We start from the raw sequence: 20,733 nt of genomic DNA, 5'->3' as shown, positions 1-20,733 counted from the left end.
ACCTACAAGCCTCTACGTTCTCCCTCTTGAGGCGTCATCTGCCCCCCTCATCCACTGAAGTGTTCTAGCAAGGTGTGGCACCTCGGGCCCTCTCTCACTTGACCTCTTTGTGAGCCAATTGACCACTGTCCCTTCCAAAAGCTGTCTCTATTCTAGACCCCTTGTCTTCTACCCACATGTCCAGCTGCCTTCCAGATACCTCTTCCTAGGTGGATGGTCTCCAGACCCCTCAGAGTCCACCGGCCCAAACGAGCCATGACGTCCTCTCCCTTACCTGATCCTCTAAGCTTCCCCACATAATTGAAAAGCACTACAATCTGCCCATCACCCAGGCCCCAAACCCCAGCGTCATCTGGGCTGCCTCCTTCTCCAGACAGCACGTCCCATCTGTCACCAAGCCCTGCATTCTGCCTCCTGAACATCTCTTGAATGTCCTCTTCTCTCTGTCCCCACTGCTCCCACCCAGGAACAGGCCACCATGACCTTGGCGGAAAATGGTAGTCGCCTCATTGCTGCCTCTACCTCCCTTCTCCATAAGTGAGTTTTACAGAGCATAGATAGGGCCACAAAATTCTGCAGCATAAGGCCTAGGCTTCTCATTGCCCAAGGGTAAAATCCATCCTCCTCAGACAGTCCCCAAGGCCCCTTATGACTGGCTCCATCCCCAGCACAGACTCACACAAGTTCATTCTCTAGCCAGGTTGAGCTCCTGCTGCCCCAGAGCAGAGGAGACAGCTCCTCCCTCACATATCTTGAACTCTTTTGTGCTCTCTGCCCAAGACACTTCTCCAAAAGTCTACCCTCCACCTGCTTAGGGAGCCCCAACAATTTTCCATGCTAAGGACCCCTTCCCTGCAAACCCTTCCTGACTAGCATACACTCACATTCACTCTCACATGCACACACACACTCACTCTCTCTCACTCTCACTGGTGACACAGAAGATACAGAGACTCAGGGATGTAACTGCCCTGATTGACAGTGAGCCCCCATGAGCAGCAACTGGGTGGCTTCACCTTTGGTTCCCCAACTTCTGGTCCCTCAAGGGCTGAGCATGCTGCAGATTCTGCTCGGTGAATATCTGGCGAATGAATGAATACTGCCCACTCTGTCCGAGGCACGTGGCCACAGGCACAGTGCGGGGCAGGCTTCTATTCTGTCCCCTCACGGAAGGCTGGGGAGTGAAGTTACATACCAGAGAGCTGTAGCCACAGAGGCTGCGGGGTGGAGTGAGGGAAGCCTCCATTTTTCCGGGTTTGGGGATTTGAACTGCAGTACTTCTGAAAGTGGAACTAGCTACACCATAGGCGAGGATCTGGAGCCACTGTGGTTCTCATCATCCTCTGCCATCTATTGGAGGGACTTTTCTCAGGCCAGAGCCCATCCATTCAGGAATGTGAACTCATGGTGTTCATGGTTAGGAATGGCAACAGTTTGGTGCTCTGCCTGAGCTCCCAGCCCAGTGCCAAGAAGAGTATGTGCTCAGGGAACCATGGCTGACTCAGAGCCAAACTGATTAGGATTCAGTGAGCTGAGCTATAGCTCAGACTCTGCCCCTTCCTCACCTCAGGACCTGGAAAGTCCCTGCCTTCCCTGAGCCTCAGGTGGCTCTTCTGTGAAATGGGTTTCAGCTGTGTCCTTCCTCACATGGCTCATGGTGGTTGAGGAGAAGCCTGGGAGGCTTCCAGCACCCCGTAGACCTCAACTACTATACCTCCTTCAAGGCACCTAGGCGGGGGGGGGGGGGGGGGGGGGGGGGGGGGGGGGCAGCTGAAGGCTCAGGTGTCCCGTCTGCTCACTGCAGCCCTGTCCGTGCCTGGCCCTGGTGATCACAGGATGGGAAGCCACACCTGGTCACAGACAAGGACAATAGGCGGTTGATGGGTGCTCAGTGGGTGTTTGTTGGATTCATTAATAAACAGAGTACTTGCACTGGGAGGTGAAGTGTGGGGAGGGAATGAATTTGAAACACGTCTTGGAGGTTAATCAATAGGACTAGAAGGCTGAATGAAGGTGGGGGAAGGAAAGGGGACTTCGTGGTTCGTAGATTTACTCATTCCTTCACTGGCTCACCTGAGAAATATTTCTTGAATTCCCACTACAAGCCAGGGACAGTGGTGATGAGGAATTTCATGGTCCCTGCCCCCACGGAACTTAGAGACCCACAGTGAGTCAGGTTTAGGCATGTGAGCACACATGCGCATACGTTCTGTCTGGTGGTGATGAGTGACATGAAGGTGCAAGTGCACAGGACATGGGGAGAGGGAAAGTAGCAAGGAGAGACAGTCTTCAGAGAAGGTGGTCAGAGGATGCCTTGCAGAGGAGGTGGGCAGGGACTAACTGGTGCCAGTTTTGAGAGCTGTGGAGAGATCGAGTCTCTGGCTCAGGTGGGAGCCTGAGTGGAGGGCAGTGCTTTCCAGAGATGAAGATGAAGGAAGAAGAGTCCCCCAGGGGCAGGTCATGAGATCAGGTAGGTCAACCAGAGGCTCTGGACTAGGAGAGGACCCTGAGCATGGAGGAATGCTTGGGGTGGTCCCCAGTGGATTGGTTGAAGCCCTGGGACTGGATAATATTGTCTGGTGGGGAAATAAAGAGAACCCAGTTCCTGGAAGCAAGGTTCAAGGACCATAGAGAAACGTGTGCTGCAAAGGAAGGCAAAGAGGAGGGGCTGATAGGCAGAACTGGGAGAGAGTAAGGTGTGTCTCTTTGGAAGATCTGGTGAAGGAGGGGATGTCAGTGTCCCTGAGGGCCTCTATACCCCTACCACTACTTCTGGGTTAATACCAACCCTGGGGGGGGGGCGGTGCAGATAGTAAAAAACCTCTCAAAGTCCCTAAAACTGCTCCTGGATATGTCTGTGCCCCCTCTAAAGGTAAAGGACTACATAGTGAAACTGTTCCGGTGGGGGCCCAGAGCTCTCAGCTCCACCTCAACCCACTGGAGGGGAGAGTCACTATTTCAGTCCCCTTATTGGGAAGGACTGGCTCTGGCCCCCTTGGCCAACATATGCCCTAAGCCCAGGTACCCAGACCCTCCTGCTCTCTGAGAGAAAGGCCTGAGGCTCCCCAGAGCCAGTAACCAGTGAGTGGTGAACGCACGGTCAGGTGTCCAATGGCTAGGCTTCAGGACCCCTTGTTCCCGTCCCCAAAACTGGCCCTAATCCTTTCCTCCAAACAACCCAACCCAGCAGTGGCTGCTCCGGGACCTGTTTCAGACGGTCATGGATAGGAGGGCCTGAAAGATCTCTAGAGACCACAGATTTTGAGAAGGGGACAGGCAAGCGGGGCTCTCCGGTGCACCCAGTTTTGGGATCTGTGTGGGAAGGAATGGGACTGGCTTTGCAAGCAGCTGCCCAATTCCCGGAACCCGAGCGCCAAGAACTCCCACGACCCTCACGTCCTCCAGGGCCCCGCCTCCCCGCAAGCTGGTGGACCCCGCGGGCCACTAGCCTGCCCCGTTACCCGAGAGGGCGGAGCGAGCTGTGGGCGCCTCCTCGGGTCCCGGAGCCTCTGGAGCGCAGTGGGTGGGGCCCAGCGGGCGGGGGAGGAGCGGGGTGACTGGGCGGCGGGCGACGGGCGGAGGGAGGGGTGGACGCCGGCGGCGGGGACAGCGGCAGCTGCGGCGCGACCAGGCCGGGCAGGGAGGAGCGCACCGAAAGCAAGAGGTCCGCGCAGCCCAGTGCAGCCATGTGAGTGTCACCGCCTTTTCGGGGGGCCGCGGGCCAGGCGGGGGTCGGATGAGGCGGTTCGGGTACCTCCCCATCGGTCCCGGATCTGCTGCCCTGGCTGCGGCCCTGTCCCCCATCGCCCGATCCCCGGGTCCCGGGCCGCGCGGTTATCTTTCCTCCCCTTCCCCCGGGCGCGGAGGACGCCCACAAAAGCCGTAGCCTTTGGGCCTGCCTGACACGCCCGGCGCTGCCTTCTTCTCTCCCAAGGCAAGGCCCAGGCGGCCCTTGCCCCGGGGCTCTAGGGTGGGCCGGGCCTGAGGGCGGACCCAGGGCGCCAGCCTGGGCGCTGGCAAGGGCGCTCTCCGGGATACCCCGCTGCCCTCGCCGGGTGCGGGGAGGGGTAGGATGAGCTGCGAATGGGGAGGGGGCGGCGAAGGGTGCAGGCTAGCCTCGGAGATGAGCTAATCTTCCTGGTCCCACCGGCTGGCCTAAGCGGCTTTGGGGCTCGGCCCGAGGTAGCCGATCCTGGCCTGTGGCCGGGCTCTTTGCCCAAGCGGCTGAAGCTGGAGATGATCTCCCTGGCCTGGCGGGGGAACAGACCCTGTCCCTGGGAATGGGAGGCCGATGCGGGGTCTCTGTAAGCAGCCAGGCTTGGGCACCCTGCAGAACTGTTTGGGGGAAGGAGCGTCTTACCAAGGCTAGGTATCTGGCTAAGTCTGCTCTCAGCACCCCTGTCCTCCTCTCCCTGTTGAGGCCTGAGTCCAGCCTCCAGGACTGACCCTTCCTAGACAGTTCTACTGGATTGATCCTAATTCAGGTCCAGACTGGCTGGCGGAGCACCTACTGTGTGCAGTCTAAATATAACAAATATAACAATAAAGATTCCCCTGTCACCATCTGTGGGACCTCACCCTGGGCCTGCAGCATTCAGCCCAGCACAGCTTTCTGAGGAGGTTTCTGACAATCTGGCAGAGGCTGAAACAGGCCCAGAGAGGTTAAGTAATATTCTCAAGGTCACACATCTGGTTTAGGGAGAAATGGGAACTAGACCCAGACCTGAATTCTTGCCATTGCATTACCACCTTTGTGGCATGGAAGGGGTGTGGAAAAGGAGAATTAGAGAGTGAAGTACAAAATACTCCAGCAGGACAAGGAGGCCTGGCTTCGCTTCCACTTCCACCCACCCTCCCCATCCTGGGTCCTATGAGGCAACAGCCAGAGATAGAGGCCTGGATTTGGGTGGGGGTGAGGAGAGCACGCAGGTAGCCAGGCTGGGTCCACCCTGGGTGGAAAGGCAGGTGATGAGGGCGCCGCCCCTGCGTCTCACTGCCTCTCGCTGCCGCTGGGCTCTACCCTTCCAGGCCAGGCCCAGGGGAAGCCACCGGCTTCCAGCGCGCCGCCAGCCTCTGGCCGGGGAATGTGACCAGCTGACCAGGGAGGGGGCCGGCAGGAAGTGAAGCCACCCGCAGCCTCCGCCTGGTTCCGGGGTGGGGGGTCCCAGGCCGGGCACACACCCCTCCCTCCAGCCCCGGCAGCTGCGGCGTGACGTCAGGCAGTTGCGGGTTTGGGGGCAGTTGCTATGGAGACAGGGACAGGTCCTGTAGGGACCCCATTCTCCTTGCAGCCGCCCCTTGCCCGGGCTATTTTTAGCGTCTGTTTACCTCTGTCTGGGGCAGCCCCGCGCCTGGGCGGGGCCAAACCGGGGACTCCTGGCGAGGCTGCTGGCCCGGCCTGGCCTACCACTGAGCCAGGTGGTGGGACCTCCTGTCCCACACAAGTGCACCACTTTTGGCATGTAGAAGGTTTGGGGGACGGAGGAATCGGGCCATGCAGGCAGTCAGGGTTCCATTCCGCGCTTCCTGGCGCTGGCTGTGTTGCATGCCCCATAACCTTTGGGACCAGGGATTTTTCCCATGTCCAGAACAGACTTCAGGGCTGGTGTGAGCCCGGTCAGCCCCAGTCAGTTAAGGTGGGCCCTGTCCCTTAGCTCAGAGGACCTCAGCAATTTTTTTTTTCTCCCCTGCCACAGGGAAGAGACAGCCTCCGCCCGCTGAAATGGTCACTCAGGTGGATATTCTAATGGTCATTTGGCAAGAGTGTGGACCAACAATTACACATCCTGGTCCCTGTGGGACTAGGGAGCTGGTGGCAGCTGAGCCCTAGTGAGAGCGAGAGAAAGAAAAGTGTTCGGACAGTTAGCCTACTCTGAGTCTAGCCTACCCACTCAGTTCCAGAGCCCCAGGGGTCCTCACCCTACCCGCTCAGGGAGCAGAACTCTACTTAACGATATAACCAGAAAGTGTGGGAAGGACAATGAAAATTGTAAACAGGGTAGGGGAGTTAGGGTGGGCACAGACTTGAAATCTACCCCTCCAACAGCCCAGTAACTGCTCTTCCTGTGTCTGGGCAGCCCAGTTCACTCAGCTGCCAACTCACACTCAGCCCCCTCCCTCATCTCCCTGGTTGTGGGCCTGGAGGGCACAGCAGTAAACCCAGCAAGCAGGACGTTGCTCCCAGAGTTCATAGTCTGGTTGGAAGACAGATGCTAAAGGAGAACTGACAACTGAACTGTGTGGTCTCCAGGATCAGAGGAAGGAAGCTATGAGGCGCCTAAAAGGAGGAACCAACCCAGGGCAGGCTTCCTGGAGGAAGACCTCATAGGGTAAAACTTGAAAAAGGAGAGGGAATTGGTAAGGCTGACAATATGGGAAGAGGGTATAGGAGCAATGGAGGATGCTGCTGAAAGGCTGAAGAGCCTTGTAGGTATTGAGAGAGGGTCAGGGGCACCTGGGTGGCTCAGTCTGTTGAGCGTCTGACTTTGGCTCAGGTCATGAACTCATGGTTCATAGGTTTGAGCCCCTCGGGATTTTCTCTCTCCCTCTCTCTCTGCCCCTCCCCTGCTCATGCTCTTGCTCTCTCTCTCAAAAATAAGTAAACATTTAAAAAATTAACTATAGTAATAAAAAGAAAAAATTTTTAAAGAGAGAGAGAGACAGTCACAGTAGCTGGAACAGAAAGGCCATGAGAGGAGAAGGGGACTGAGTAGAGCAGTGATAGAAGGTATATGAGAGAAGGGACAGAGCCTGAAGGGCATTGGAGGTCATGTCAGAGAGCCTAGACTTTATCCCTGGGGTAGGGGGTCACCCATGGATGTTTCACAAGAGGCAAAAGAGGGGGATGCTAGGACTTAAGAGTCCTGGGGTTGGACTGCCTGGATTTGAATCCTGCCCCTACCACTTACCAGCTGTGTAATCTTGGGCATATTAATAATTGTTAATAACAACAGTTGATATTGGTTGTGTGTTTACAGTGTGCTAGTGTATCCACCCCAACTTTCCTACCCCACACACAATTTTCCCTTGCCCAGATACTCCTAGAAGTGCCTAGAAAGAGAAGTGTCTCATTTCATCCTCCCAACAGCCCTGTGAGGCTGCTGTTGTTGTTGTTATGCTTATTTAACAGAGGTGTATTTGAAGCCCAAAAAGGTTAAGAAATGCCTTGCCCAAGGTCACACAACTAGTTAGCCTCATATTTCTCATCTGTGAGATGGGGATAATAGGATTGACTCCATAGAGTTGTCACCAGAATTAAATGAGACGATGTTTGTTAATTAAGCACAGTGCCTGGCCTATAGAAAGCACTTGACAAGTCACAGTTTTGGGCATTGTTAGATGACTGGAATTTTAAGAAGAGCAATGCTGTTATTGAATAAAGAAGGGGGGGGTGCACCAGACTGGCTCAGTCGGTAGAGCATGTATGTGACCTTGCTTACTTAAAAAAAAAAGTAGGCAATTGTGTAAAATAAAGCTGAATACCCATAAACAAACAAACAAATGAACAAACAAAAAAGAATAGATCATTGTGGATTACAGTGGAGACAGGGAGCTGATTGGGAAGCTTCACTAGGGCTCTAGGTGAGAGTTGGTGACTGTTTGGACCCAAATTCTAACTGTGGGGATGGAGGTGAGGGGCAGATTGCAGAAATGGCAGGAGTGTGTGGCTGACTGGAGAAATGTTGACTGGGAAGAGTCGAATTTGAGAAGGAAATTGGAAATTGGGGAATCCAGCTTGGGGACCTCAAACTCAGCACATCCCTAATAGCCCACTCTGCATTGTCACTTAGCTTCCAGGGAGGCAACAAGCAGGCAGTTGGATATACAGGCCTGGTGCTCAGAAGAGCTGTTTGGGCAAGGAAGAGATAAGGAAGCTGGCAACATTTCGAGGGCATTGAAGTGTGGGAGATGTATTCAGCCCAAGAGTGAGGAGGATGAGGCCCATTCCGGGATGATGAGAAAGATGAGATTTTCTATGGGGAGTAAGATGTACAGCCAGGGAGATAGGTGGAAAACCAGGAGCATGTTGTTGCCTCTTGAAATTCAAGGAAAGAAAGGGCTAAAAGAAGAGAAAGAGAGCCACAAAATGAAAAGCTTTACTGAGATCAAGCATGAGAAGGACTAAACCTTGGACACTGGATTCAGCAACAGGGAGGTCACTGGTGACCTTGTCCAGACTAGTCAGGGGAAGGGTGGGTGTGGAAGGTAGCCCAGGGTGGTAAGAGGGCTGCAAAGTTGTGAGAGGAAATCAAGGTAGACATCTATCTCTTCAAGAAACTTGACGCTGAAAGGGCCAAATGGAGCAATGGATGGGGTTGCTGGAAAGAGAAATGGGGTCCAGAGAGGAATAATTTCTTGTTAGAGTTATTTAAGTCAACGTTATATTAAAATATACCTACAGAGATGGTGTGCATTCAAAGTGTACAGCCCAATCCATTTTCATGAGGGGACATACCCATTTAGGACCAGGAAATAGAACCCAGATTAGGAAATATGGAACATTACCAGCCCCCTGGAAGCCCTCCTGTGCCCCCTTCCAGTAACTACTCCTGAAGGTTAACTAGTATTCTGACTTCTATCACCATTGATGAGTTTTGCCCGTTTTTGCACTTCATATCAAGGAAACCATACGTAGGTCCTCTCTTGTGGTCTTGCTTCTTTATGTCTGTAGGATTCATCCATATTTTTGTGTGCACTTGTATACTGTTAGTTCTTTTTGCTGTATAGCATTCCATTATCTACTGATGAGCATTTGGGTAGTTTCCAGGGTTGTTTTCATTTTTTATGGGGGAGTGACTTGAACTTGCTTAAGGCTTATGGAGGAAGTCTGAAACATTCATCATCTGTGAGAAGGGAGAAAGATGGTAGGGCCACATTTCCTGGGTGGAAAATGAGAGTCTGGCTGAGGTTGAGAGAATTGCTCTGTGGTTCCAGCTCAGCTGCTTGCGAAGACCTCTGGCAGCTCCTGCCAGCATGTGCAGGTGCAGAGAAGGCAGGGCGTTGGGTTGCCCAGGGTTGGTTTCTGCCAGGTAGGAGAGAAGCACAGAGGACCAGGCGCGTTAGCAGCAGGTGAGCTATAGAGTGTGGTGCCTGTGGACCTAGGCTGGGGAGAAGGATGTGCAGGGAAGAGAAGGTGGGAGGGAGCTGGCAGAGAGAAAGGAGACAGAGGCCAATTGTGAGCTCTGTGCAGGATGGTGTCTGTGAAATTCTGGGCTGTATCTCCAGTGCCTGGTACATGCTTGGCACAGAGTTGCCACTCAATGAATAGTTGAATAAATGAGCTGAGGTTTCAAGAGGTCTCAGGTAGAAGACAAGGTAGGTGGGGGTGATGCAGAGAGTCTTAAGGTTGGTGCCTTGTAGTCATGATTTAGCAAAGGGGCATTCCAGAGCTGGGGGGGGGGGCGTTCCCATGGTGGGTGGCTGAAGGGAGGAGAAAGTCCAGTGTGGGGTGTGCAATCCACAGGAGTACACAGGTGCTGGAGTAGGGTGCAAAGCATCTGGTCTTCAAGGAGAGAGAGGAGGATAGCACATCTCAAACTGAGATCCTTGTGTATCTTGCATCTGATACTATAGGGAACTGGTGAGCTTATTGGAAATGCTGACCTCTGGGGCCACCCCAGCCTCTTGGGGAAAAAAATAAGCAGAACTGAGCATCAAGGAGCAGGAGTATTTATGGCTTGAGGGAGCACTGGAGTTTGGGCATGATAACCTCTATTCAGGCTGGGGGTGGATGAGGGAAATTCAAGGAAAAGATACTGAGGGTGGGAAAGGGCCAAAACCAAGGGGATTCAGCCAGTGAGCTGGTGGCCAGAAGGATGGGGAACTCACCCTAGGATGCAGCTTGTACCAGAGAAGTGGCTCTGGCTGGGCACTGGGACATGATCCTCTTCCCTCGGGCCTGGGGATGGGGGACTGCGCACCCCATCTGTGGCTGGGGGTAGTGTATGGGCTTTGGGACTCTGCACCCAGTTCCTTCTCTGCTTCCTTCTTGGGCAGCAACGCGTAATATGAGCTTGATCCAGTCCCAACTTTTAGCCTCTTTCTCTTCCCAGCCTCCCAGACCCCTCATGCTCAGTGCCTGACTCTGCCCTCTATTGGCACAGGCCAACCACTCAGCACCCACAGTCCTTTCTTCTATTTCCTCAGCCCCACTTTCCAGTCTGCATACTCAGAACCCCAACTCCCAGTCTTGTGTGTGCTCAGCTTTCTCTCACTCCCCTCAACAGCCACTCTATGAGCCCCATACTCTAACTGCATCCAATCCAGTCTCCACTCAGGGTCTTCATTCTGTTTATCCCTCCTTATTCACCGCCGGGCCCAGTTCCCTTTACCCAAACTCCGGATCCCACCCGAGAAGACCCACTTCAGTCTCCTCCCTGAAGGGAACCCCCAGCACCCCTCCCATAAGCCGGTCAGTAGGAGGCCCCGGTGCACGCCCCCCCCCCCCCCCCCCCGCCGTGGTCCAGCGGGTCCCGCCCATCCCGGCGGGCTGAGTCAGGCGGCAGGAACTGGGCGAGGGGCGGCGCCGGGAGGAGCTGAAGCCCGAGCCAGAGTCCCTGGGAGCAAGCGCGGATCCCAGCTCGGCCAGCACCTAGTGGCCCTGGGCCTGTGGGGACACAGGGGTGGGAGGGCAAACGCAGGGGGTGGGGAGCTGTCCTGGATCTACCATGAGTGCCAAGAAGAGAGGTAGGACCCGGCCTGAGGCTGCGATGGCTGCGGGGCTGGCCCCATGGGGTGCGGGCTGGAATCTGGGGGACCGGGGCGCGTGTTTCGCCGGAGCTGGGTGGGGGGGTCTGCGGAGGATCCCTTCCCGCTAAGGGCGCGGGCGAAGGCGTCAGTCTGTGACTCAGTTTCCAGGTGGGAGTCGCAGGAAAGTGGAGGAGGCGGGGCACTTCTTGGCACAGCCCCCCACTCTGGGAATCCCCCGGCTGCTGGGCTTTGGGAAGGTTCTGGCATTCCCGGTGGGGGCTGGAGCGAGCCGTTTACACGGGGCGGGAGGGTCGCAGGAGGCAACCCCGCGCCTGCCGGGCCTGTTGGGCAGCTGCGCTGGGCTCAGAGCGTTCACCCCGCCTAGTGACCTCCCGCAGCCTCTTGGGGTTGGAGCGCTGGAGCTCCTGGTCACTGTTGCGGGGGTAAGGGGTGAGGTCAGGGGCAGGGCTGGGGAGCCCGCCCCGCCCCCGGGTAAACAAGCGCTTCCGTACATTCTTCATGCGTCCCGCCCCTTTCCTGCCCCTTCCCAGCCAGGGGCGGGGGAGGGGGTCCCCGCGCGACCCCCCTTCCTGCCCCGAGACAGGAGGAGCCTGCACCTCTGCAGGAAGTGGGGGCCGAGCCGAGGCCACGCTGAGTCCGAGGCCGAGTCGCCCCACCGCCCTGTCATTAGTGCTGGGGCCGGCAGGATTGTCGGACTCCCGGCGTCAGGCGGTGTCCGGCTGGACTAAGATACAGAGGCCGGGCCTCCGGAGGGGGCTTCAAAAGCCTGACTGGCGCTGGACACCCGCCCTCGCCACCCCCCAGGGAGCCCCGCGCGGACTCATTCCATGATGTCCCTGTCGGTGCGGCCGCAGCGCCGCCTGCTCAGCGCCCGGGTCAGTAGGAGCCAGTCCTTCGCAGGCGTCCTCGGCAGCCACGAACGGGGCCCCAGGTACGCAGCAGAGCGGGGCTAACGGTCAAGAGAGTGTGATGGGGTTGGAGCTGGGTGTGCAGTGAGGGTTTGGGGATCTTTCTTGTACTTTTCTGAGTGTGGCCTCTTCTTCAGGAGCTTCCCGGCCTTCAGTCCCCCGGGGCCCCCACGGAAGCCCCCAGCGCTCTCCCGAGTGTCCAGGATGTTTTCTGTGGCGCACCCAGCCCCTAAGGTCCCACAGCCTGAGCGGCTGGACCTGGTGTACACTGCGCTCAAGCAGGGCCTGACGTAAGGAACGCCTCCCAATGCCTTAACCCAGGACTCCTCCCTAAACCCTCATCCCCTTCCTGCTAGTAGGAACCTTCCCCAGTCTCCTATCTTCCTTCCACTGCCTGTACCCTGGGCAGCTGGAAGCTGGAAAGGTAAGCTAATTCTTGTAGTCACTCCTTTCCTCAGGGCCTATTTGGAAGTACACCAGCAGGAGCAGGAGAAACTCCAGGGACAGATTAGGGAGTCCAAGAGGAATTCCCGGCTGGTAAGTAAAGGGTTGACAAGGATGCCCTGGATTTAGCCCAGTTGTGACTAGAATACAGGATATCGGAAAAGGCTGGGAAGGTTTCTAGCCCCACCTTCCCCAGGCTGTGTACACTTTTTGTCTGGGACCCAGTACCTGCCCATGGGAGCTTTCAGTGGGGTGGGTCAGACCCTCACAGATGTGGATGATATGAAACTATATTGTACTAGTTCTGATAGAGAGTCATGGTTCTTTTCTGGGAGCAGGTCAGGGCTTTCCAGAGGAGGAAACACTTCTGTTGGGGCTTGAAGAGTAGGAGTTCCCTGGAAGAGGGACCCTCTTCCTAGGGGTTGCAGGAAAGGGAGTGAGCCAGGGGAGGGATCCCAGGTAAAGAGGTGGGGGGATGGGGATAGGAAGGGTCTTGAAGACCAGATCCTATGTCACTAACATGCACCAAAACCCAGGCATGAGGGAAGGTGGGTCAGTCCATGTTTTGACTGGGGTGGCTGTGGACTTTGGTAAGACGGGGAGGAAGGCTGTGAAAGAGAGAAGTTAGATGGGTCTGGGTAGACAAGCGCCTCTGCTGAAATACTTCATGGGAAGTATCCTAAGTGTCCCCTCTCATCTTTCCCTACAGGGCTTCCTTTATGACTTGGACAAGGTAAGAGTGTAGGGAATGATGATGGAAGAGGTTGGCTCACTGGGGAGGATAAGGACTTGGGGCCTCTAGCCCCTCCTGACATACCTCTCCCTCAGCAAGTCAAGTCCATTGAACGCTTCCTGCGACGGTTGGAGTTCCATGCCAGCAAGGTATATGTGCAGCATGCATGTGTGCATACAAGGCGGGTGGTAGATTGGTATTACAGGGAGATGGGTGAGCAACCCCAGTAGTGAGTCTCAATTCCCTCAATATCTTCCCACTCACCTGCCCAGATTGATGAGCTGTATGAAGCATACTGTGTCCAGCGGCGTCTCCGGGATGGTGCCTACAACATGATCCGTGCCTATAGCACTGGGTCTCCAGGGAGTCGAGAGGCCCGGGACAGCCTGGCTGAAGCCACTCGAGGGCATCGCGAGTACACAGAGGTGAGGGATGGGTCTCCCGAAGGCAAAGGCACAGGGTAGGTATAGCAGAGTTGGTGAGAGAGAACTGGTTCTTGATCCCCTCTTGTCCCTGCCCACCCCTCCCAGAGCATGTGTCTGCTGGAGAGTGAGCTGGAAGCACAGCTGGGCGAATTCCATCTCCGGATGAAAGGTACTAAGTGAAGGGAAGAGGGTATTATGGTCATGGGACAAGGGGATTGTGTGCCTGAGACCCCTCAAAATGGCATATCTCCTTCTTCTTACTCCTAGGGCTGGCTGGCTTCGCCAGGCTATGTGTGGGGGATCAGTATGAGGTATGAGAATGACAGGGAAGGGCTGGAATGCGAGGGTCGAAACATCAAGGGCTGCCTCATCTTGCCTATTCACCTAGATCTGCATGAAATATGGGCGTCAACGCTGGAAACTACGGGGCAGAATTGAGGGTAGCGGAAAGCAGGTGTGGGACAGTGAGGAAGCCGTCTTTCTTCCTCTGCTCACGGAATTCCTGTCTATCAAGGTGATGCATCTGCCCAGGACCACAAGTCAAAATGATCCTGTGACTCCTTGACCCATGAACCCCTGATGTCCCTAAGACTCTTACCCTGTAACTCTCAACTGGCTTCATGGCTCTGTGAATATGTAACCCCCATGACCTTCATAACTCTGTGATTTTCTCATGATCTTTTAATCTTGTAAACATTTGACTCCCTAAACCCTCATGAGACTGTGACCCCCATGACCACAGTGACCTTAGCCCTCTGTGATCCACATGCCCCTAGGCTGCTTCAATCCTCCATGGCCTCATTACTCATAGAATTCCAATCCCTGCAACCTTCTCATGGCCCTGTGACCCTGTGACTGTCACATAAAGTCTATGCATATTCAGACCTCTGATCTCTCACAACCTCATGATCCCTATACCCTTGTGACCTTATGATGCACTCTTGGCTACAGGTGACAGAACTGAAGGGTCTGGCCAACCACGTGGTTGTAGGCAGTGTCTCCTGTGAGACCAAGGACCTGTTTGCTGCCCTGCCCCAAGTTGTGGCTGTGGACATCAATGACCTCGGCACCATCAAGCTCAGCCTGGAAGTCACATGGAGGTTGGTCTTGCTAAGTGGCTTGGGGACAGATCCAAGGGGCCTGTGGCACCTGCTAAAAGCTTCTTACCTCCCCAGCCCCTTCGACAAGGATGACCAGCCCTCAACTGCTTCCACTGTCAACAAGGCCTCCACAGTCACCAAGCGCTTCTCCACCTATAGCCAGAGCCCACCAGACACACCCTCACTTCGGGAACAGGCGTTTTATGTGAGTCACAAGCCAGGCTTAGGCCCCACCATCCCCCAGGGGCTCCCTGGGGTGGTTCTGAAGTGCCGTTTCCTCTCTCCCAGAATATGCTGAGGCGGCAGGAGGAGCTAGAGAATGGGACGGCATGGTCCCTGTCATCCGAATCTTCGGACGACTCATCTAGCCCCCAGCTCTCAGGCATTGCCCGCCACTCTTCAGCTCCCAGACCTCTGGTGCAGCAGCCTGAACCTCTGCCCATTCAAGTCACCTTCCGTAGGCCTGAGACCCCCATCTCTGCGCCCGTGGATGAAGAGGGGGCTGTGGCCTCAGCCCTGGCCAATGGCCATGCCCCCTATAGCCGGACTCTGAGCCACATCAGTGAGGCCAGTGTGGATGCTGCTTTAGCTGAGGCTTCTGTGGAGGCTCTGGGCCTAGAAAGTCTAGCCCAGGGACCTAGCCTGCCTGCACACCCAGATCCCATGCATGGGGAGCAACCTGGTCCTGTCCCTCCTGCTGTGGACCCTTGCCATTCTGCCACAAGCCCTACCCTCAGTACAACAGGCCCTGTCCGCATATCTACAGACCCTGCCTTGTCTGCACACCTAGGCTTGGTTCACAAACTCACAGACTCTAGCTGTTCTGAACTGCCAGGCCCCCCCCACACCAACACAGCATCTACCTATAATGCCATCACCCCTACCCACAGTGCTCCAAGCCTCACTCACACTACCACGGATTCTACCCACAAGCCCATGGTCTCTGTCCTCACCACTACAGGCCCTACCCTCAGTGCCACAGCCCCAGGCCAGACCACCACAAGTCCCACCGACAAGCCGATGATTTCCACTCTCACTACTGTAGGTCCTACCCCCAATACTACAGGCCCAGTCGAGACCACTACAAGCCCCATCCACACTACCACAAGTGTTACCCATACTACTGCAACCCTCACCCAAACCACTATAAGCTCCACCCACATGACTGCAAGTCCCACCCATGCTACCACAAGCCCCACCCACACTACCACAAGCCCCGCCCACACTGCCACAAGCCCTGCTCACAAAGCCAGTATGTCAGCTCCCAAGGTTAAGAACCTAGTTGAGACCACTAGGAGCCCCACCCATCCTGTCACAAGCCCCACCCTTATAACTGTAAGCTCTTCCACTTCTTTAGACCATGCCATGCTTCCCAGCTCCTTGGCAAAGGCAGACGCTACCCTCCCAGGCACCAACACCCTGTCTTCTAGCTACCCAGCCTCCACTCCTTGCACTCAGGCAGACCCTGTAGCCCCCAGCACCTCCTACCCAGGCCCTGCCTGTTCCAGTTGGGAACCCCTCACAAGTCCTTCCCCAGATTCCCCAGAACCCATCCTTCAGAGCCCAAGTCCACCTCCCTCACCCCTAGCCCCTGTGGCCCAGCATTTAGACCTTCGCCTGGCTGAGGCCACTCGGGCCGCAGTTCCAGGAGCAGCTGGAGGGACTGGGGATAGGAGGCTGGAAGAGGCACTAGGGGCCCTAATGGCTGCCCTGGATGACTATCGTGGCCAGTTCCCTGAGTTGCAGGGCCTGGAGCAGGAGGTGACCCGGCTGGAGAGTCTGCTCATGGTAAGGAGGGCTGGGTGGCAGCACAGGGAGGGCAGCAAGGCAGTGGATGGTAGCACCGACTCCCTTCTCAACCCCAGCAGAAACAAGGCCTGACTCGCAGCCGGGCCTCCAGCCTTAGTATCACTGTGGAGCATGCCCTGGAGAGCTTCAGCTTCCTCAATGAGGATGAAGACGAAGACATTGATGGTCCTGGAGACAGGTGAGGGGGAAGAGGTGAGGGGAGTGAGTGCCAGGTGAAGGGGAAAAGGCCAGAAAGGGGAACAGGTGAGGTGGAGCCAGGCAGAGCACACGAAAAGAGTGGCAAGACTGGAGGTGGCAGGAGGGGATACACTTCCAGCAGGTGCATCTGTGTCCAACACCCCCCACCCCCACCCCATGTAGTCCTCATGTGTCCCTGATGCCTGTTTCCAACCCCATCTGTATCCCCAGTGCTTCTGACCTCCCTCCTTCTGGTCCCTGCAATGCCTGCCTCTCCTGCTCGTCCCCATCAGCCTGTGATCCTCCAGCTCCTCCTCTTTCCCTTGGACTCACCTCGGATCTACCCTTTGAACAAGCCCGTTTAGTGCCTCCCCATGGATCCTGGGTTCCCCAGCATCAACTCCCTCTGTCTCAACCCAGGCTTTCCCTGAGAACCCAGCCCCTTGGCTCTCTGTCCCAGAGTGGCCTTTGCCAATTCCTGGGTAGGGGTCATGCCCGGCCCAGCCTCTCTACTCCTGCCCAGGTTAGGGCCCTGTGCCATGCACCCTTTGGGCCACAACCCCTTGGAATCCACATTATGTAGTCCATCCCGCCTGCAACCCTACTCCCACCCATCCCAGCCTCAGCGGGCATGGTGGTCCCAGAAGTTGTAGCTGGAGCTGGGAAAAGACAGACGGACCCTGGAGACCCACTATCACCTGCTGGTCATAGTCTCTTTCTCCTTCTGGAAGTCCTCTGTGAACTTACCCATTGTCTGCTGTCTGTGTATCATCTGCTCTTCCATTCTGGGATGGGGGTACATTAATAAAAATAAACTGTTGATCACGTGGTGATGTGTGCTCCTGGGGTGGTTGACCCCATTTTTCTCTCAGGCCCTCAAACAGCCTGGAGCCTGGGGCTGAGGACAGCCTTGACTTACCCAGTGTCCGCCCCCTCAGCACAGAGTGTCCAGCTCTGGACGCTGCCTTGGTCCAGCACCTGTACCACTGCAGCCGCCTCCTGCTGGTGAGGCTAGTGGTCTTCTCCACACCCTCCTTTCGTAACCCCTTACCCCAGGGAGCCCTGCGCCTCAATCCAGGCCCTCTGTGCCTCCTCTGACTTCCACTCCCCACTGCTCAGAACCCTAGCATTTGGCTCTTGCTGAGCGGAACACCTCCCATACTCTGGCTTCCCCCATCCTCTCCATGCATGCTGGGACTTGGAGTCCCCAGGCTCCACCCTCCCCAAGTTTCCTCCTGAGATCTCAGCTGCTCAGCCACCCCTATTCTCCAGAAACTGGGCACATTTGGGCCTCTGCGCTGCCAGGAGGCATGGGCCCTGGAGCGGCTGCTGAGGGAAGCCAGAGTGCTGGAGGCCGTATGTGAGCTTAGCAGGCGATGGGAAACCCCTGCCACCTCTTCCCAGGAAGGTAAGGGTCCTGTCTGCTGGGAAGCTCCTCCCTTACTTAGCCCCATCTGCACTGCCACCTGCCCACCTGCCTGCTCTGTTGCTGACGGGTGTCTGCACCTCCTCATAGTCGTGCAGTTCTCAGCCTCTCGGCCCGGCTTCCTGACCTTCTGGGACCAGTGCACAGAGGGACTCAGCCCCTTCATCTGCCCTGTGGAGCGAGTGCTCCTCACCTTCTGCAATCAGTACAGTGCCCGTCTCTCCCTGCGCCAGCCAGGCCTAGCTGAGGCTGGTGAGTGGGCTGCCTACCTGCTCCCTCTGCCCTCCTTTGTCGGATCCCCAGTTATGGGATCTCAGGAAAAGCCAGGTCAGCCTACACAGACCTGCTGAGCTGAGCAGTGGGAGGAAATAGTGAAGGCTTGTTTCTTTATGTGAAAGGACCCAAAGGGGTGGGGTTTTTGGATGGGGAGCCCCTGGAACTGAACCTGGGATGGAAGCGCTCTTTGCTTTAAGGGCCTGGGTCCACCCAAACCCTGAGGCCTACAGCACTGCCTCCCACAGTGTGTGTCAAGTTCCTGGAGGATGCCCTGGGGCAGAGGCTGCCCAGGAGGCCCCAGACAGGCTCTGGAGAGCAGTTCACCATCTTCCAGTTCTGGAGTTATGTCGAAGCCTTGGACAGTCCCTCTATGGAGGCCTATGTGACTGAGACCGCCGAGGAGGGTGAGCCAGAGGCCCTGATCACAAAGTGGCCTGACCCTGTGGGTGGGTCTGAAGGTGTGGTTGAGAACATGAGTGTACAAGACCCCACCACACAAGGTTCTTTGCCCTGCTATCTTGTCTCAACTCTCCTTTCTTCTTTCAGTGTTACTGGTGCGGAATTTGAATTCAGATGACCAAGCTGTGGTGCTGAAGGCCCTGAGGTTGGCGCCTGAAGGGCGGCTGCAAAGGGATGGGCTTCGGGCCCTCAGCTCACTGCTTGTCCATGGCAACAACAAGGTCATGGCTGCTGTCAGCACCCAGCTCCGGAGTCTGTCCCTGGGCCCTGTCTTTAGGGAAAGGGTGAGAGTCCAGCAGGCCTTCCTTGAGGCAAAGGCTTGGGGTCCCAGGCTCCCAGTGTCTGGCTAAGTCTGCCCTCCCACCCTTACCCAGGCCCTACTGTGCTTCCTGGACCAACTGGAGGATGAGGATGTACAGACAAGAGTGGCTGGTTGCCTGGCCCTGGGCTGCATCAAGGTAACCCCTGCCAACCCCTGCACTTCATGCCCCTCCCAGTTCCCCCAGCCCTGGGCCCTGGGCCTTTCCCATCTGCTCCACTGGGCCCACCTCAATGTTCCCTCCCCTGGTAGGCTCCTGAGGGCATCGAGCCCCTAGTGTACCTGTGCCAAACGGACACAGAAGCTGTGAGGGAAGCTGCCCGACAGAGCTTGCAACAGTGTGGTGAGGCTGGGGGATGGGAGAGATAGGTCAAGTAGAGTTCCACAACATTTTGGCTGATGGGAGTAGGAGTGAGTGGAGTCAGGGATGGGAGGGCTGAGATGGGGCTAGGATCATTCCTAACACCGTCCTTACCAATTACAGGGGAAGAGGGACAGTCTGCCCATCGACGGCTGGAGGAATCACTGGACGCCCTGCCCCGCATCTTTGGGCCTGGCAGCATGGCCAGCACAGCATTCTAAATTTCCTACCCACTGGCTTCCAGTGCCCCTTCCCCTCACTTTCAGGGCTCACCAGGCACTGGCAGGGAGGGTGAGGGCTGGCTCCAGACACCTCTCCCCCATAGATACCTATCAATGAAAATCTAATATATTCTCTGTTGCCCTTGGGTTGGTAGAGTCAGTGCCTGCAGTCAAGTGCTGCCCAGCCTCGGCTCAGCACACTTGCCACAAATCAGTGTCCTGCCACATCCCTTGGTTTTATATTTTATTTACAGAGTTTTACAGAAAATAAAAAAGCAAAACGCCTTTCCTACATGGCCTGACCTGGTGCACTCCTGACCCTCTGCTCCAGCACTGTCTATGGCTCTTCCTGAACTGGTCTATCTGCACTCCAACTGTGCTTTGGCCCTGGAAATTCAGGTGGAAGAGAGCCCAGAGACTGGAACCAGGGTTGGCAAAGAGGGCAGAGGAAGAGGGTAGTGGGATGTTGCTGAGGAAGCCCAGTCTGGAGGCTTGGGGGTGCCCTGGGCCTGGAAGCTATGGCCCCAGGCTGGAGCCGAACTATGGAGTTGGTCTAGAGAAAGCCCAAAGGCCCCAGTCCTGGGAGTGGCTCCTAGCAGCTAGCCTGGTGGCCTGGTGGCCTGTGGCGGAGGAAACAGGCAGGGTAAGGTACGGTAAGCACTTGAGCTTTTGGCCAGAAGGGGGCAGCAGAATCCCATCAAGGAACACCCGACTTCAGCGTCTTCCCTCTGCTCAGGCAGCTTCCTTCAGAGGTAGCTGAGCTGAACCCAAGGAGCTCCTTGGAGGCTGGGTAGTAAGAGAGAGAAGATTCTTACTGAGGGGAAGAACTGGGGCCTGGGAGGCAGGAAACCCAGATAGCTGCCCTGTGACACTAAACAACAAGTCCTTTCCCCAAGCTGCCTCTGCTCTCTGTAATAACAAATCTGACTGAACCTTGTGCACCACCCCCCACCCCAACCCCACAACAGGCAGACTGCTGCTTCAGGAGGCAGGGCTCCAGGGAAAGGGCTCACCTCTTCCAAGAGCTACCTGGCACGCGAGTGTGTTAACCCCAGAAGGTTAAGAATGCTAATGGGGGGTGTGTGGAATTGAGGACGGCAGGCCTGTTTCAAAGAGGGCCTGAGGGACGCCCACACCCAAAGCTGGACAAACAGGCTTTCTACCCTTCCTCTGTCCCTCCAGAGCTTTCATTATCCAGGGGCAAGGGAAACAAAGACTTCCCTACTCTCTGAACCCACTCTGCTGCGATGCCTGTGGTGGTAGCATAGCAGTGTGACACACTGGGAAAAGTGTGTGCCTGCACTCAAGAGGAGCCAATGAGGTGCCAATAGTCCCCCAGAGGAGGTGGGGGAGGGGTGACCCAGA

General features: G+C 56.2%; 2 protein-coding genes across 6 annotated transcripts in view; one reads left to right on the top strand and one right to left on the bottom strand.

Moving 5' to 3' along the window:
• The window catches only part of AGRP (agouti related neuropeptide), a 59,077-nt gene that overhangs the window by 25,536 nt on the left and 12,808 nt on the right, over positions 1-20,733 (bottom strand). The gene's annotated exons all lie outside the window — the stretch shown is intronic.
• Positions 3,592-19,660, top strand: RIPOR1 (RHO family interacting cell polarization regulator 1). 5 transcript variants are annotated; one of them, XM_029925196.1, is made up of 22 exons: positions 10,651-10,686; positions 11,515-11,641; positions 11,756-11,908; positions 12,077-12,155; positions 12,772-12,795; positions 12,891-12,944; positions 13,068-13,220; positions 13,326-13,389; positions 13,488-13,531; positions 13,609-13,734; positions 14,172-14,320; positions 14,396-14,525; positions 14,609-16,108; positions 16,186-16,307; positions 17,179-17,311; positions 17,579-17,714; positions 17,823-17,984; positions 18,254-18,412; positions 18,555-18,751; positions 18,842-18,925; positions 19,039-19,129; positions 19,271-19,462. In XM_029925196.1, the coding sequence occupies exons 1-22, from the start codon at positions 10,668-10,670 to the stop codon at positions 19,366-19,368; spliced, it is 3,804 nt and encodes a 1,267-aa protein (XP_029781056.1). In that variant the 5' UTR covers positions 10,651-10,667; the 3' UTR covers positions 19,369-19,462. The 5 variants fall into 5 exon arrangements, with proteins under 5 accessions (XP_029781057.1, XP_029781056.1, XP_029781055.1 ...); XM_029925197.1 differs by lacking the exons at positions 10,651-10,686; positions 19,039-19,129 and adding an exon at positions 3,592-3,688 and having other exon boundaries at positions 19,271-19,660; XM_029925195.1 differs by lacking the exon at positions 19,039-19,129 and having other exon boundaries at positions 16,189-16,307; positions 19,271-19,660.

This window comes from Suricata suricatta, chromosome 16 (genome assembly GCF_006229205.1).
Source record: "Suricata suricatta isolate VVHF042 chromosome 16, meerkat_22Aug2017_6uvM2_HiC, whole genome shotgun sequence".
In the NCBI taxonomy this organism is placed as follows: domain Eukaryota; kingdom Metazoa; phylum Chordata; class Mammalia; order Carnivora; family Herpestidae; genus Suricata; species Suricata suricatta.
This window is presented reverse-complemented; position numbering and strand designations above follow the sequence as displayed.